We start from the raw sequence: 19073 nt of genomic DNA on the forward strand, positions 1-19073 counted from the left end.
TCGTTACACCTCGTTCCTTCTCTTCGTGTGTGTAGTGTTTCACTGAAAGCTTTAAAACAAAAATCTATCACTCTATTCTTTCCTCCTGTCAAAATTCAGTAGTGACCTGAGGGGGAAAATACAGGAACATCTAGGCACTGACATAGTGAGCACGCTCAGTCATGGACACTGGTAACACTGTACACGGTTAGGCAGCAGGAACCAAGTCCTTCAGATGACCTTTGACAGGATGAATTTCAACTGCCCATGACATTAGACTGAGGTATCATTATCATAACACCATCTTGTCACACCTTCAACTGACAAAATCCTATGTTGCTGTGAAACTTTTCCTGAGGACCTTTAGATTTTAGAGGAGACGTGGGGCCTTCTGGCTCAGAAATGCCGGGGCATCTCGCACTGTTCACAGCGGGTCAAGGCTGGGTGATTGAGAAAAGTACAGGCAGTGCAGTTCCACTGAGCCCCTCGCCATCATCTGTGCCTTGAGTCTTTGGTGTTTTGATGGTGGACGTCTGATCTTTGGGTTTTGGTGGCACAGGACCTACAAATCCAATGTTGTTATAAAAGTTATGAATAGCGCTGGGGTTAAAATGTGGTCCTCAGGCTTAAAAAAAGATCAATTTCTTTGGTTAAGCAGTCAATGTAAATCTGGAGTTGTCTATTACAACTTCTCAACTGCTGCATTTCTTTGAGTGAAGGTATTTGGGATATGGAATTTGATCTTTTCGAAAAGGCGCCTTCGAGTTAGATTATTCTCCATCTCATTGACCTCAGATTTTAGTCTGTCCAGCTTTTTCTTCTGAACCTCAAGTTCTCTTTGAAGCCGTTCCATTCTGGCCTTCTGGTGCACCAGCAGAGCTTGTGCGTAGGCAGCATCGTCAGATCCCATACTCAGTGTCCGTGCTTCACTTACTCTATCCACATGTGCTAATGCGGGGTCCGCGAGGTGATGCATATTTTCTGTTTCCACATAGTGATCAGGATGATTGCGAAGATTGGTAAGTTCAAAGGTAGGGGACACCACCCCTGGGGAAACTGCAGACAGTTTATTGGGAAAAACTGTAATTTTGAAAGTATATTTGGTGTTGGGCTGAGTGACTACTACTCGAGGAGAAGTTGCACAGTTATTGCCCATTGCTCGGCTTTGGGGAGGGTGATGATGGATAAAGGCAGGACCCATTCTCACTTGCCCAGACATATTCCTGGAGGCAGCTGATGCCCCAGAGTTTGTGGCTATGAAGAGTGTAGGCTGATTCCGCATGCCTTGTTCATCCCCTGTGGCAGCATTAGCTGAAATATAGACCTTAGGTTGACCGTGTGAGATCATCTCATCAGCAGTTGGAGGACTGGCATCTATGAAAACAGTGGGCTGATTTCAATTTAAGGTCTGGTTATTGATCAAAGAGGAAGTGCTGAAGGACCGTGGTCCAAAAGAACTGTTTCTTTGTGGGGATTCAAGTTTAATTTCAATATGTTTTTTTTCGAGGTCCTATTGAAATATTCTGAATATGATATTGGCTGTGGGTTAACGGCTGTGAGCTACCAGCTGAATGAACTGTTGGCGGTTGTGGGGTAGTAGGTAAGCTGATGGGCATGTAGACTTAAGAGGTCTGGTGTCCCTGCTGATTTGGCTGAGTTGAGGTACGTGGCAGAGGATTAGATGTAGGGTAAGTAGTCCAAGGACCAGGCTGCGAAGGTTGATAGACTTGCTGAGGATTCACTAGATTAAGCTGAGATACCCAGCCAGAATGCTGTTGTGTTTGCTGTCAGCTCAGTTTTATCCTAACTTTTGACATGGCCTACTAGAATAGTCATCTTCATGCCCATTCACCCATTCATCTGTATCTGCTGTCTGTTTGACTGCCATTTCATATGTCTCTTCATCCTGGCAGGGCATGAATGAAGGCCAGAAATTAAGAATCATCTTTGGCTACATATGAAAGTTGAGGCTAGACTAGACCAAATGAACTCTTTTCTAAAAAAAAAAAAAAAAAAAAAAGTTATTTGTCCATTGTCCCCCTTGACACAATGTCCTCAATTTCTCTTCATCCTATCTCAGTTTAGTTACACTTTTTCTGACTTCCTCTGGAATACTTATTACCTTACAGTTAACCCAACTCTGAATCAACTGTAATAGTCAACTCTATAATTCCACATGTGGACTTCTTGTTTCTCTCATACAAAAACAGGCATAGAGAAATTCAATGTTTACCTGACTTGGCTAAATAATATCATTGGGGTCACTCAGGTAACATTCTTACTATATTTATGAAAAGAAGTAGTGAGTTCTTCCATCTAATTCAGTAAGAACTAAAATATATATAATTAGGCTTCATGTTTCTACATTTCTTAGTACCATGTTTTGTGTTCTTCTTTATGGAACAATCTTATGAGATAATTTTGAAAATTAATTTCAACAAGTTGCCCACAAAATGCTTAGCATGAGTGTCCAGGACAAGTGGGTGCTCAGCAAAAGGGTATGCTGAAGAACAGCTTTAACATGTTGAAGACACAAATTTTGGAATTCAAGGAAACTCTAGTCCCACAGCCAGAACCACACATGGCACAGTAGTAAGCAAATCCTTGCTCTGCCCATTGTTCCTGAATTATCTGTAAGCCTTTGTCCTTGCTGTTGAATAACCTTCTCTAAATAGTCGACCAGCAACCTTTCTTCCCTAGAGTTCTGTTCTCATGTCTTAGTGAGAGGTCACCTTGGTACCCCTTTTCCCTTTGTCTGATTTTTTCTGTGTAATCAATTAGCATCTGTACTTTTGTACAGTTTGCTTTCTTCTCTTTAACTACTAGCTCCAAAGAGTAGGGCCCAGCTTACTTGGTTTGTCCTGACTTATCTAAACAATGTTGATGCTGTTGGATAAAGCAGATAAATCTGACTATGCTGAAAACCCCTTCTTTCAGACTATTCTGAGTTATGTCAATGGTATCTATGTGGTAATAGGTTTGTGTTTACAGGAAACTTAGAATTTTTGAGTTATGATGTGTCTAGAAGTTTCCCTAACCAAATGTTTAATTTTATAAAGAACTGTGATGATAAAAGGGTTCATGTGATATAGTCAAGCTCGTAGAGAGTGAGTGGCAGAACAAGCATGACTATAGTCAACTATTGTCCTTGGGCCACTTAAAGGACACTACCAGGATTGGAGGAACTTCGTTGTGCTTAGCCCATTACTTTTCCTAGCATAATACCCTCTACTTTTACTAAGGGCTATGCCCATTATACTCACCCAGTAGAGATAGTTTTATTCTTCCTGTAGCCAAATATTTCTCAATGAGCTGAGGTAATATTAGTCACAAGAACACAGAGGATGTTCTCATTAAAAATTTGAGATTTTGTAGAAATAATTCTTCCCCTTACCTGTTCTGGAAATTTTGCTTCTGTGGTTTCATGACTTTCTTTTTTTTCCAAATTACTATAGTTGTTTCAGTCACTTTGGTTCTACGTATGCTAATAAACCATCCTCTTTGCTCCAAAACTACTCCAATGTCCATAAGTTGTCAGAATTAATTGAAGCTTCACACTCATACATCCTCCAAGTCCAAAAACAGAGCCATGAATTTTCTAGTTTTAGCCACCATCATACATAGGACATCACTGCCCCCTGGTGGAAAAACTAAGACATTGTTCTTGAGTTTTTTTAAATCAACTTTTCCAGAACAGCGTGATCTACAGATTATTCAGTTAAAAGTAGCCTCAAAAAAAAAAAAAAAAAAAAGGTAGCTTCCTGGTAATCTACAGATTGCAAGGTCAGGGTGTTCCAAGGATCATGGTACTATCATACATCCTTTCCCCCAATGTCCCTAGAAGAAATAGCTTCAGCTACCAACAACTCATCATCCAGTGGTCTCCAGGACAGTGACACTGGGAGAATGAAGCATCCTCAGTTAAGGTGAATATACCAAATATTACTGATTCCTTTACACAGGTTAACGTTTTCAGTTTTGTAAGCTAAAATGATTACAAAGTTGGAGTTTATGGAGAGCTCTAACTCATGCCTTTACTAAAATCTGGCTTTTATCCAAACTTGGAAAATGAGCAAATGACCACTTAATTCCTCTCCATTTTATTTTTGGTGATTATAGTTGTTACTACCCAGGTCTTTTTCTTGTTAAAAATGTTAATGAATGGAGTGAGTAACCAACAGGGTCTCTTATTTTCCACTGCCAGTCTATGAAGTCAGGAAAACAATATAGAAGAGCTGTCACAGGAGAAGTCTTCCTTGACAGCACATCTATGTTCTAAGCCCATGGATGCCTATACTGGATGCTCATCTGGATCATCTGGAAAGTTGTAGTTTCATTGTTGTTTATTTAAAGTATATTGTTTAATACAGCTACTTATTGAATCAAGATTCAAAGAAGGGGAACTCAAATTTTTATGGCAGAGTTAAGTCTCTAAAGTAACCTACTTCTTGAGAACAGTATTTCTTTTGTGCCTCTTACATAATTAACTTCATGAAAAATAATTCTCGTTTTCCTTTTACAATTTCCTCTACTTTTATTCATATATAATCTGTAGGCTACTACTATAGGGTCTTCATCTACACAGTTATGATACCTAAGGATTCAACTCACTGTGGATCAAAAATATTTTTTAAATATTTACAAGCATTTTTTTTCTTGCCATTATTTGCTAAACCATACTGTCACAATTGCTTATACAGAATTTCCATTTTATTAGGTACTATAAGTGATATGGAAGACATATGTAGGTAGGCTATATAAAAATCTGCCATGTGTTCTGGAACTAATCTCCTAATAGTGGGAATTGACTGTATTATGGGAACAGAAAATCTTTCCCTGTACTTGACACTATATTCAGAGTAATATTTCTAGACATCAAATAACTACATTATTTCCCTGAAGAAAACTTGTTGGGGGCTTTCCATTAGGCACGGGACAAAACTTGTTCCTCGGCATGATGTGCAAGACCTTTGCACCAACCATGACAAATAACGTACAGTTAAAGTTGCTCCCACCAGTCATTCATCACTCCTAATAGGAAGGATAATGTTGCCTCTTTTCTTTCTTACTGGTTAGCTTATAATATTTAATTATCATTTGTGTAATTTTTATGAGCCATCATTCTTTCCTTCTGATCATATTTCTAAACAGTTCAGTGATAGGATTCTAGTGTTTAAACTTTTCCTTTAAATTTCAGAAGTATGAAATTCCTGACAACTTATCAGCATTTCTTTTTAAAACTATTCAATTAAGCCTAATATTGTCACTGCTTTAATGTAAAAAAAAAAAAATTACTATTGGTACCTGTTGTGAACAAAAGAAAAGCAAAGCCCAAATTCAAATACTCAGCTGATAAGTGTCATATTTTTATTCATTTTGGCATTGTGAACTTATCCTCTTGTAAAACTAGCTGCTAGACACTCTTTTCAGCTTCCTGCCAGCATCTTCTGCCAAGCTTCCAAGAGAAAACTCATGATTTTACCCCTAAAACATAATCATTCTTTAATCCAACAAATCCATATTGAGGTCTTACTCATCAGATATTGTGTTTAATGCAAAGAATACTTGGTGAACAAAGTCAGCCTTTTCTCATAAAAAGCTGGAAGCCTATTTGGGATGGCATCCAAGTTAAGTAACACAGTAAACGAATACAAACAAGCATGGGTTGTATGAAGGAAAGAGACCTACCTCTTTGTTGTACCAGAATTTGTTCTGTATTTGAGGATCATGACTTTTTTTTTAAGTATTTCTTCTCTCAGGTTGTTTTTAATACTGTTTTATTTTATTTTATTTGAGAGAGAGAGAGAGTGGGCACTCCAGGGCTTTTAGCTGCTGCAAACGAACACCAGACACATGCACCACCTTGTGCATCTGGCTCACGTGGGTCCTGGGGAATTGAACCTGGGTCCTTTGGCTTTGTACCCTACCCATTAAGCAATCTCTCCAGCTGGGATCATGACTGTTTAAAGTAGTCATGTTGAAATAAGATATAATAGTTGAGTTACAGTTAAATACAAGGATTAAGTGAAAAAATGGACAGAAGTGCATTATGATACAGCCCTGTGACTTAAGAGAACCACAGAAAACTGCTAAATTGTTCTTGCATTTTGGGGGCAAGTTCTCACTCTAGCCCAGGCTGACTTGGAACTCATTCTGTAATCCCAGGCTGACCTTGAATTCACAATGATCTTCCTACTTGTCTTATGAATTTGATGAATAAAATCCACAGTCCAAAGAGGGTTAAGTTTAGAAAGCTTTATTATAGAGCTTAGGAGAAGAGAAGATGGCGAAACTTCTCTAGGACAGGAGGGGTCCCCAGAGATGGGAAAAAGAAGCTACCTGGTCACTCTGATTGAGGCTTTTATGGGAAGGGGAATTCCTTTAGAGACAAAGACAAGGGAAAACAAGCCATATGATCTGGAGTCTTGCAATCATATTCACAGCCAGGTGACTAGTTTCAAGAGAGTGAGGGTGCCTTTAGAGGATAAAAGAGATAAAGAAAATCCAGATCTAATGCCCATATGTTCAGGTGTCTAGTAATCTTATTCACACCCTCCTGTCAGGTTTTATCATAAGTGAGATAAAGATAAAACTAGAAATACCTTACAGGCTCAAGGACATTTCATGCTTCTAGCCAAGGAAAAATCTGTTCACTTTGTGAGCCTTGTCAGCTGCTTAGTCAATTTCTATCTCTAATTCTTTACCAATCCCCCATCTAAACAGGTAACCCTAATTTCTGCTAGGAAATAAGGGCAACGACCAATCTGGCTTCTTCAAGATTCATGGTGTCATTGGATATGACAGTTGGGGCACTCATCTACTGGGCCCATTTAAGGGGGAACCTCAATAGTTTTTTTTATTTTTTTCTTTTGAGATAGAGATAGAAGAGGGGGAGATAATGGGTGCACCAGAACCTTCAGCTGATGCAAATGAACTCCATACGCATGTGCCCCCTTGTGCACATGTGCAATATTGTGTGCTTACGTCACTGTGTGTCTGACTTACTTGAGACCTGGAGATTTGAACATAACTTCTTAGGCTTTGCAGGCAAGTGCCTTAACTGTTAAGCTATCTCTCAAGCCTGTATTGATAGTTTTATCTGTCTAATGTGGGAATAATGTCTCTGTTTCATAGATAAAGAGGTTAGGGAGAAAGAATAAAAACAGAAGCAGTCACAGAGGAATGTGAATGTGTACTGAGAAACTTGGGGCACAAAAGGGTCTTTAAGGTTTGTAATCTTATAGACACTCAAGCCTTGGAGGGCAATCAAGGGGACCCAGATAGATGGAGTTAGATTTTCCCAAAGCCATGTGAGTATGGAGTGACCATCAATGAGAGAAGGTAGAATTAAAACAGCAGTTATGTACACAAGGCCCCAATTTTATCACACTTACTATTAGAATTAGAAGAGCATAATTATTTCCACCATGAAGATCCATAAATCTATTTCCAAAACTATTCACCAAATGGCATGATGGTACCTGACATGGTCTGTTTTGTTTCTTGTTGTATTAGTCAGGGTTCTCTAGAGGAACAGAACTGCTAGAATGAATTATTTTAAAAAGGGGATTTATTGGATCAGCTTATAGTAGTCCAATAGCAGTTGCAGGCCGTAGAATCACCGAACCTGGTAGCTGCTCAGCCCTCATGTCCAGAAGCCGACCCGGCACTGCAGATGGTGCTGGAAAGCCTGGTGATCTGAGGAGGCGCTAGGTTTCATCCACGCAGGTCTTAAGTTGATGCTGGTCTTTAGTCCGCCCTGGTCTTCAATCCACGCTGGAAGGTAGCGAACAGCTCCAGCAGCCAAGTGGAAGGGAGGAAGACAGGAAAAGGAACTCTTTTACCCAGAGCTTCCTTATATCAAGTCCCCCTCTGAGCAGGGGCCGCCCAGTCTGGGGGAAGGGCTCACCCTGGGGGAAAGACTTCCTCTTTTAGTTGATCCTTCCTAGAAGCAACCTATGGATTACAAAACAGATCAAGTTGACCTTGTAGACCTTGTAAAGCAGGTAAGACATTAGCAGGGTTACCAGGAATGTATCTATACACAGCATTCAATTTTGATAATGCTATAAGGATCCTGAGTTGCTGTGAGAATATCAAAACCATATGGTATTATATAATTGCATTTCTCATTATTTGAACTTCATACTTAAGAAAGGAAATTCTGTGGGTTGTATCATTTAAAGGTTTTTTTTTTTTTTGTATATCTAGTGCAAGTTTCAATATGCCAAATGATGTCTTAAAGACTTGTAAATGAGATAAATACAGAGGCTAGATGATCATAATAACAGAAAATACTGTGCCCAGTGGTTTTGTAACATAGATAAACTGGTAGGGTGATCTAAAGTTTTCATTTGTTGTCTCTTCAGCCATGGAAATCCTAGAGTACATTTCTGAATCCATCCTGGGTGTACCTGGGGCCAGAGGTTAGTGCTACACTGCCATTGAGTGCCATTAGGAGCTCCCCAAAACATTCTTGACCTCAGGATTCACTCAGCAGCAAGCCATTCTGATGGAAGAAGTATGATAGTTTTGGCATAAGTCAGGAGGGACCCATCCTGCATATAAAACATCTCTGGATTTTAAATGAGTATGACTTCATTGTTCCCAGCACAAAGGAGATTTCTGACTTAAATGGAATTTGGTAGAATCATCCACATCCCAGGTCTGAAAATAGCCATCTTTGTATCTACAATTTTTTTTTTTTTTTTAATTGTGAGACCAGGGCTACTAGAGAGGAGGGGACCAACATACTTCCATAGGGCTTTATCAGTCTCTTCTGTTGAAAATCTCTTTATATGTCCCTTTTGTCTCTTGTTGCATATAATAGACCATTGAGAAACATCCCATCCTGTAACCTGATTAAGTGTGGGGGAAGTTAGCTCTGGCTGGGTTAATGGTCTTTGAGGAAGAGGGAGAAGATCTCCACCATGGGAGTCCAGAGGTTCTGGAAGTGGGTAGGAATTCATAGACACAGCAGTTGTACAGATCACTATCCCATGCATATTCTTGGGCTCATACAAGGAAGGAATTTTCATACTGAGTGTAGTCAGTAGAAACAAAAGCTAGGAAATATTAGAGACAGAAAATACTGCATATTTAATGAAGAGAAACCAGACTTATCTTTCCTTCCTTTTGAAGAGGAATTTTAATTCCTCATTTGACTCACAGAGTATCTGTCTATGACTGCCTTATTAGGATCTTCTTTGTGCTTTTCTTCAGGCCTCTAAGGCTTAACTGAGGGTGGTCAGTCCAGGATTTGGAGCGTGTCAGTAGCTGTTGAGGTGGGTAAAGTCACAGTGTGAGGTCACTCCCAGGTAGGTTCTAGAAAGGGAGGGAGGGGAGAGATTTGACCAACACTTGATCTCCAGAATGGAATGATGGTGAGCCAGTCCCTCAATTGCAAATCCCATGTAGGTATTACAGTTTTTATTGAAATTGGGCCAGAGCCACAATACCTTGTAGCTGAGCAGAAGTTTCTTACCAAAAAGAAATTCATTAGTGAGAAATGGTCACCCATATAACATTTTGTATGAGTTTAAGCTGAGTGCCTGGGGGTATTTCTGATCCATAGTAGAGCTTAGTAGCAGTCATCCCTGGGAGGTGGGTTTCTTGAGCCAATTTTCTTAGGTATTTCTTGAGAATCTCATTAGTTTTCTTCTATCTTTTCAGAAGACTGTGGTCCCTAGGCAAAGTGTAGGTGATATTATATTCCCAAGGTCTTAGAGATCCTCAGAGTTTTAGCAGCTTGCATAATAATAATTATTTCATTAGGTACAGGGTATGATTTAGAAGTAATAGTGTATCCTTCCAGGCTAACTGAAAGAATTGGGAAAGTCCTTTGAAGGCTTTGATGTATTTGTTAATTCTTCTAAAAAATTTCCAAGATCAACTTCTATTTTGAAAAGGGAGTATGCACCCTTGTAGGTCTCCCTGATCAATACTTGTCTTTCTTACAATGGTAGGAAAGAACATATTCTAGAGGAAGGACTGGTAGCCTTGACAGGCTTTCAGGCCTCAGAATAGGGAGGGCAAGAAGGACAGGAAGCCTGTTTCTGTTCTATAAGTGTCTGTACCTCTCAGAGGCCTCTAATAGTGACACAAAATTTTGGAGCTCAGAAGGTGGGTCTCTCAAACTTATGAACACCAATTTTAGGTCCTTATCTGATTTCTAACAAGGAATTGATAAAAACAGACTGAAAAGAGATAAATTAGGACTTATTTAGTTTATGTAGAAAGAATAAATCATGAGATTCATTTAAGGGAAATTGGGATCTAAGAAAAGGCTGGAACAGAGTCATAAGCACAAGGAAGACAGTTTCTAAAAGCTCATGTAGAGAGATTTAGAAGAAACACACACTTGTGTGGTAGGCACAGCATCTGCCCTGAGGCTCCACATGAAAGAAATTAAGTGGTGATGACCTAAGGAAGAATAGCAGACAGAGAGTGCCAACTCATAGACCGGGAAATTCAGAGGAGAGTTATATCCATGGTTACCCTGAGTTTAGAGAAATCACACCTATGGAAGGCACAGAATTTAGAGGAAATACCCACGTGATAGATCCAGAGTTTAAAAGAAGTACACATGTGGTGGACTCAGAAATCAAAGAAGAATCACACATGTAATTACAGTGAGAGGTTACCCCAAAACATCACACAGATGGAGATCAAAACAGGGAAATGTCCAGGCTAAGGGGGGAACCTCTCTCCATCTTGGAGAGAGGTATACTTATATGTGTCCAAACAGAAGAGATGACAGGGAAGAGATAAAGGAGAGAAAGGGGGGGGGGGGAGAAAGAGAGTGAAGATCAGCACAGACAAGCCTTTATAGTCAATTAAAAATGGATTCTTTTGTCAGACTATAAGAGGAAGACCTGATTGGTTCACAGATTCAAGGAGCTGACTCAAAGGCTAGCCCACCTAAGTAACCGTGCTAGAGGAGGCAGCAGGGGTCACTGCAGCTTTTATGGTTGAAGCTGGATCAGACACTGAGTTCCATTCCTGCCAAGGAGGGGCAACATCTTCTGGTTTCCTCTTTAGGCTCCTGTTTCTAACTAAAGCTGCTCAAAAGAAGCTAGCTTTCTCGCAAGTCTCCTTCAGTAGCTGGCCTTGATGTAAGGGCAGCTAAGCATACGGAATCCATACAGGGCTTCCTGCATAAATCTGAGTTGACTCTTAGAATAAAGGAAGCCTATACATAAGGCGCTTCAGAACAATTACCTTTATTATTATTTTTTTTTTTTTACAGAAAATCTATTTGTGAAATTGTTTTAAAATTAATATTTCTCCATGGCGGTCATTTTTCTCCATCCTCCAGTTTATATTCAGGGCAGGCTCAAGTGCAGAAGAGTATCAGGCATTTCTTTCTTAAGGTCTTTGAGTCAAAGGGATCCAATTGGGTAAGGGTACAGTCTTGGGGAGCCTTTGTTGAAGGTTGTTGGTGTTGATGGAAGGGACACACTCTACAGCTTAGCTGCTCTTTACCACTGTTACTCCATACACCTCTTAATGCCCTGTGACCAAGATGATTTCTTTCTGCACTTTTCCAGGTTGATCTTAGCCTACCTGTGTTGGAAGCACCATTTTCATTCTTGAAGTAATCCCATGACCAATCCCTTTCAGATTTGTTCAACCCCTCCCCACTACTGGAGGTTTCTTTTTGAACTCATGGCCACGGTACATTTCAGCCACACATGTGCAGCCTCCACAAAAGTCCAACTTCCAAAACACTACTGGCAAAAACAACAACAAAACCCTCCAAACTCTGGAGTAAATATTGAGCCTTATGTGTCAGAAAGTCGATTGGTTCAGAGTGTGAGGAAGCATGAAAATCTCTCTCTGATGCTCTCCTTTCCCCATGTACTGAGCAAAACACCAGACTGAGAGCATGTCTGTCTGACCAAGTTGCTAGAAAGCAGAACTGTGGCTGCTTCAGGTAGAACAGCACTTCTGAATGCCTGCTTTACCTGGAGGGTGTCCTGAATCTTTCAAGCCCACCAGAACAGAGGCAGCTACACAGTGCATGAGGGAGAAGGCTAATACCTACAGACGGGAGGCCAGGGAGCACAGAGGCCATCAACAGAACCCTGACAATTTGTTGCAGGTTCCAGCCTTACTGCATAGAGCTCAGAGCCAACATCATCAGCTTGTCTTGACCACCAAGGTAGACAATCATGGGCAGACAAGATAAAAAACAGCACTGTGCACCCAAAGGGAAAAATCAGTGGAGAGAGACAGAGCAGAATAGCTGGGAGAGCTCCTTATGGCGATCCTCCTACATCTGCCAGAGGAGAGAGGATAAATGATTCTAATGAATCGTTACAGTGTGTAAGGAGATTCCGTTCAAACAGCAAGATTCCAGTCAACAGAAAAACACTGCTTTCAAACCCAAATCAACTGCATAGATTAAGGAAATCCAAGGGTGATCATCTTTTTTATTGAGAACTTTATTATATATATATATATATATATATATATATATATATATATATATATATATACATACATACATATATATATATATATATTATATATATTGCAAATTAGGTGTATTTTATCAGGTTATACTCTTATATTCTGTCTCCCCTGTCCCCATTCCACTGAAGGCCCTCTTCAGTGGAGTTATCAGTTATCGTTTTGTGGTCATAAAGGTACCAGTCAGTGTTGTGGGGAGGAGACATGATCTCTTGATTCTCCTTCCCATACTGTGGCTCTTACATCCTTTCCTCCCCTTCTTTCACAATGTACCCTGAGCCTTGGAGGGTGTGTTATAAGTCTCCTTTAGTGTTGAGTTCTCAGCAGCCTGTGGTTTTCTGCGTGGATGAGTTTTGTGTCTCCTTGGTGGCAACAACAATCTCCCTGTAGGAGGTTCCCAGGCTAATAGTGAGAGCAGCACTCATATTTAATCTACTACTTCCTCTGTAATGTTTCCTGAGCTGTGGAAAATGTGATAGAGATGACTAGTCTCATGTTAGGCACTTGGATTTTTTTTTTTTTTTCCTGTTATATTTGTGGGTCTAGGGTCTCCCTGGTATTGATTGTCATCTGTAAAAAGCAGATTCTTAAACCACGAGTGAGAACAGCATGGATTAATGGGGATAAATAAACATAGGCACCCAGATTTTGTTTTTTGTTTTTCGAGGTAGGGTCGCACTCTAGGCCAGGCTGACCTGGAATTCACTATGGAGTGTTAGGGTGGCCTCGAACTCATGGTGATCCTCCTACATCTGCCTTCCTAGTGCTCAGTTACTATTCTGGGCTTAGCTTTGTTAGACCATGTTAGTCAAGAAATTCACCCACTTCTTCCAGACTTTCCAAGTTTGTGAATTATAGGTTTTTGAAATGTCATGAGTATCTGTTGTAACATATTTTTTCATATTTTGTTGTTAGTCTCCTTTTTTAAATCAGTTTGCCTAGGAGTTTGTCAATCTTGTATTTTTTAAGAACTTGCTTTGTTTCATCAAGTTTTTAACTTGTTTTATTCATTTCTAATTCACAGAATTTTGCTTGGATCTTGATAATTTCTTTCCTTCTGATATTTTTGGGTTTGGATTGTTTTCTTGTTTTCCCAGTTACCAGATGGATTATTAAATTATTTACTTGCTACTTATTTTTATAATATATGCATTTAGAGCTAAAAGCTTCCCTCTTAGGAAGCTTTTATTGTCTTTACTGGGTCCTGTAAGTTTTCATATTTGGTTTTCTCAATCAGTTCTAGGTATTTTTTGATTTCCTTTTTTGTTTCTTCTATGATCCATTCATTGTTCAATAGCAAGCTTTTAAATTAGTTATTTCATGTTTGTTTTCTATTAGGTTTTTCTTTAGCATCTTCCTCTATGTATTGAATCCCATTTTCCATTTCTTGGTTTGGCTTTCTTATTGTCTCTTGGAACTCGTTCCTGCATTTGATGATGTCCTTTCTGAGTTCATTCCATTGCCTATTTAGAGTTCTCTTTGTTGTTGCTAATTCTCATCCATTTCACTCAGCTGTCTACTGAGTTCTTTTTGATTCTTTTCCATTTCATTCAGCCGTTTGTTCATGTCCTCATTAAGTTTGTTGACTGGGTGCATGCTCTTGATGATGACAGGCTAATGTGGGACACAGCTAAAGGAAAATCTGAGAAATGTAGTCTTTGATTTTCCTATATCTAGCATGCATAGATTTCCATTAGATGGGGTTTAGATCATGTTATCTGCCACATATGATACTGTGGACATTTGTCACTATTTTATCTGGTAGAAACCCCCATGACATGTAGTACTATTATTTCAGTTCCAGAAGACACACCATTTGTTCCATAATTAAAAATCCCTGAAATTGGATGCTGACTATCAAAGGTATTCATGATTTTCACTCATGTGAGGTGATGCATAGCCAAAGGGAAAGTAAATGTTCAATAAATGTGGTCAATTATAATTACTCTCTTCCTCCAAAAAAGAGATTAATAATAGCTGCTATTTTTTTTAATGGGTTAAACATCTCATTACCAGTGGGATTAGGATAAATAAGCCTTTCTTTTCCTTCAGGATGTTCATGTATAGTAATTGGTACACATTATATATGTATATTTATATTTATATTTATATTTATTTATTTATTATATGTAAACTGCAAAATCTCAACTTAGTGGCTTGAACATAACAGCCTCATGTGTTTGAACACTTGGTCCCCAGCAAAGTGGCACTCTTTGGGAAAGTTGTGGGATCTTTAGGAGGTAGAGCCTTACTGGAAGAAGTGTGTTACTGTGAGAGTGCCTTGAGGTGTCACAGCCTGGCCCTGCTTGCTGTTCTTTCTCTACTTCCTTTTTACTGATGTGATCAAGTGACATTAGCTTCCTGCCCTGCCATGTTTTCACTACCAAGATGGACTTCACCTTCTTTCCTTCCTTAAGCTGCCTGTAGTTAGGTATTTTGACCCAGAGACAATAAAGTAACTGATACACCCAATTATGTGCAACTGAACAGTAGTTATCAAATCAAATCCCCCAAACCACAGCAAGATAATAACCTATTCTGAGCAGGAAAACAGAATTTGAAATGACTTTTAGCTTAAGATCTAGAACCAAGTGAGGAAGGAAAAGTAAGAAACCACAGCATGGGCTGTAGAGATGGCTTAGCTGTTAAGGCACTTGCCTGCAAAGCCTGAGGACCCATGTTCAACTCTCCAGATGTCATGTAAGAAGCACAAAGGTGAGGCAAGCACAAGATTGCACATGACCACTAGGTGGTGCTGGCATCTGGACTTGGATTGTAGTTGCTGAGGCCCTAGCATACCAATTCTCTCTCTCTTTCTCTCTCTGTCTTTCCCTTGCTCTAAAAATTAAAGAAAAGGAACTGCAGCATTGGGCAATTTATTACATGCAGATGCTTTTAATTTTTTATAAAAGTCTGCCTATAAACTGAGAAGCATCTTAAAAAGTAATCTAGGTACTAGGCTTTGTATTTGGCATAAGCAAACAGTTTCAAGGCTTCTAGCTGGACTTCAGCCAGGACTGCCCACATCCAGCAGCCATGAAAACAGCCAGGTTTATCCATCTGAGCACTTATTGAGCCATGACAGAAGTCCTCTTTTATTGTGTGTCTACACTTAAAAGGCAAGTGTCACCTTGATTTTACTATTTATTTTTTGCTATTTTATTTTATATACTATACATTCAATAGACATCTACAAAAAGAATTGTGAAACTAATGAGCTGCCAATTTCTGCAAAAAGAAACACTCCAAGAGACTTGAAATAGGTCCTGGTTCTCTTCCAGGTCTCTTCTTATGGAATGAAGCAAAATTGCAGAGTAAACAAAGTTTTGTTCCCTCCTTCCTTCCCTCCCTTGCTTCTTTTTTTTTTTTTTTTTCCCCAAAACATAATTTTGTTGAAGCAGGATCTTACATTTGCCCAGGTTGAACTGGAACTCACTCTGTCTTCAAGGCTGGCCTTGAAACTCATGGCAATCTTCCTACCTTAGCCTGGGATTATAGGCATAAACCACCCTTCCTAGATTAGCTTTGGCTTCATAAGCAAGTATCTTCCTTAAATTTTTAAAAAATATTTTTCTATAGAACAGTTCGTTTATTTAAGGGAGGGTAGAGAAACATATGTGCATTTAACAAACAGCAAAGAAGTAACATTCTGGACCTCAGTCAAAACCAGCACACCACTAGAAGACCAGAAGCACATTCTGTAGCCCCTCCGCCTGCTCAGCTCGGCTCAGCTCAGCTACAGTAATACCAGCCACTTCCTCTCTGCAGGCAGGTAAGCCACCACCGCCTGAGCAGTCACCATAGTAATTTTCCATTTATTTTATTACGTAGTTCAAATCTCCACATTACATCTGTTGATTTAATTTATTCAAAGAGATTTTCCATGGTTCATCATGATGAGGTTACAGCATAAATTATTCAACAGTATTTCATGTCTCATAAGCAAAGAAGGGAACTGCTAGATAACTAAAGCAGGCTTTCCTTTTGCAACACACAGATAAAAGTTTTTACCAATACTGGCAATTTAATTATAATAAGGAAAAACAATAAAATAAAAAAATTTATAGCAACACATTTATTTAAGCACTAGCTGAGCTTTCATTTACAAGCAAATACTTTCACTGAAAAAAATCACATAAGACAATATTTTCAAATGTTATAACATCTACAAAAAATTAAGTGACAGAATTTACAAATTAATATTCTGAGCAGAGAGATAAATTATACATCCTTCAAAATCATTTAAAAATTCATACAGGCACAATGCAAGATAGTCTCTCATTACAATCTACCTATTTACAGTTTTTCCCACCACAAATAATAATAGTCCTTATCATAGTTACCAAGCTGTGCAAACACAGTATATTTAAAATATATTTAGCAGCATATAAAAATTAGATAAAGAAGGAAACTACTATTAAAAAAGAAATTAAAAGGTGATAATAGAAGTTAACTCCATAGGAAAATAGATCAACATATCTTTCTGTTACAACATCACAGAACATTAAGCCCAGCACTAATAAAAACAATTCATCAGCATTAAGTCCTGAGCACAGAAGGAAGCACACAAAGGCATTTTTTTTTGTCAATACAGTAAAATGCCAACATTTAACACAAAACATTAAAACATCCTTTGTTAACAGATTAAGGTCAATTATGAGAAATCAATTAACATCCTCCATATTTTATTGTTTCCATTATACTAAAAGAACTTTGAAATTTGAAACCCTCTATTCTCTATATACTGATAGGAATCTGTGACTAGTGGACCACAATTTGACTAATGGTACTGATACATTTAACTATGTACGTCATTTGAACGCACTGTATGAATGAGTTAACAAGTATTATATTCTGAGCATATATTCCAACTGCACAAAAGTAGATAATGGTAACTCAAATAATTTGAAGGTGTCTATTTATAGCTAGGCCAAAAAAAAAAAAAAATCCAGACACAATATAAGTGCAATTCAGGCATTATATCAATTGCAGGAATCATATGGATTGATATTGAAATTAAGCACACACTTTTATTACATTTATATTCAGCAGATGGATTGAGATATAATTTCCAGTTAATCCCATTAATAATAATTCCAGGACAACATTTTAAATAAGGAACATAGAGCATAATCACAGTATTCAGTTTATGACTTAATTTCATTCATGTTAAATTACTGGCAATATCTTCTCCAAGATCACTCATGTCAGAGATCTGACCATCTTGCAAGTTGCGAGCCTTCCAAATTCTTACAGTTCGATCACTGCAAAATAATAAATTTAAAATATCCATATGAGCAGAATCAGAATTACTTATGAAAACATTTCCTAAATGGTCCTTTAAGTAAAAATATACATTGTTGCAGAGAAAACAAGCATATATTAAAAGATACTAGCATATATAGAAGTTACTTGTATCAGACATTGTCACTATATGCCTTTCATTAACATTAACATATTTAATTCCATTTGACTACTACTACAGGTAGGTATTGTTACAATATATTGTTTTCTTTGAGATAGTCTCACTGTGTTGCCTAGACTGGTTTTAAAATGTCTGTTTCTCAGTCGGGCGTGGTGGCACACGCCTTTAATCCCAGCACTCGGGAGGCAGAGGTAGGAGGATTGCCATGAGTTCAAGGCCACCCTGAGATGACAGAGTTAATTCCAGGTCAGCCTGGACCAGAGTGAGACCCTACCTCAAAAAAACAACAACAAAAATGTCTGTTTCTCAGTAGCTGGGAGTACTGGGAATTTGTTATTCATGAGGAAATAGTGGCCCAGGTCACAAAATAAATGACAAAGAGGTGAGATGTGAATCTGTTCCATCTGGTCCAGAGCTCCACACTCTAAACTCTGGATCTGGACTTGTACTTGTCATTTTAATCATTGAGCACAACAGCCCAGAGGAAGGACATAGTGGGGCTTCTGGGCAGAGTGGAACTGGATAAAGTTTACATGAAGAACTCTTTGAGTGAATTCAGCAAATCTGTCTATAAAAAAAGCCAGAGGCCTTGGAAGAAGTGGATTAATAATCCATCTAATATAGAATATAGAAATTAAAATATTTCTATTACCCCATAAATATAACACTTGTCAATTAGAAATTTTAAAAATACATTCAAAAAAGGGGTGGGTGGGCTACAGAGATGGCTTAGCAGTTAAGACGCTTGCCTGCAAAGCCAAAGGACTTAGGTTAGATTCTCCAGGACTCATATAAGACAGATGCACAAGGCAGTGCATGCATCTGGAGTTCATTTACAGCAGTTGGAGGCCCTGATGCACCCATTCTCATTCATTCATTCTCTCTCCCTCCCTCTCTCTCTCTCTCTCTCTCTCTGAACCTCTTTCTTTCTCGCTATCAAATAAGTAAAACTAAGATATTTTAAAAAGGGGTAGGGAGAATATTATGTCCCAGATTTTTTCTTTTACCTAGCATATGGTTACTGGGCCAATCACTATATAATCATTTGACACACAAAAAAAATGATGAAATTGCACAGAATGAATTGTATATGCAAAGTCACCTAAGAGATTATCAAGTTGAAAATTCCAAGAAAAACGGAATTAGGTGGTAACATGGTGAAGGCAGGGTTAATGACAACTAGGCTTTCTTGATT

General features: G+C 38.7%; 1 protein-coding gene and 1 pseudogene across 12 annotated transcripts in view; both read right to left on the bottom strand.

The window, feature by feature from the left end:
- Positions 1–369: 369 nt before the first annotated feature.
- LOC101607561 lies at positions 370–4935 on the bottom strand (annotated as a pseudogene).
- Positions 4936–16513: 11578 nt separating this feature from the next.
- The window catches only part of Kif21a (kinesin family member 21A), a 166437-nt gene continuing 163877 nt past the window's right edge, over positions 16514–19073 (bottom strand). For all 12 annotated transcript variants that reach the window (XM_004662178.3, XM_045151552.1, XM_045151555.1 and 9 more), the window contains one exon: positions 16514–17717. In XM_004662178.3, the coding sequence (XP_004662235.2) occupies positions 17618–17717 (100 nt within the window). In that variant the 3' untranslated portion in view covers positions 16514–17617. The remainder of the gene's footprint in view (positions 17718–19073) is intronic.

Source organism: Jaculus jaculus, chromosome 6 (assembly GCF_020740685.1).
Source record: "Jaculus jaculus isolate mJacJac1 chromosome 6, mJacJac1.mat.Y.cur, whole genome shotgun sequence".
NCBI lineage: Eukaryota > Metazoa > Chordata > Mammalia > Rodentia > Dipodidae > Jaculus > Jaculus jaculus.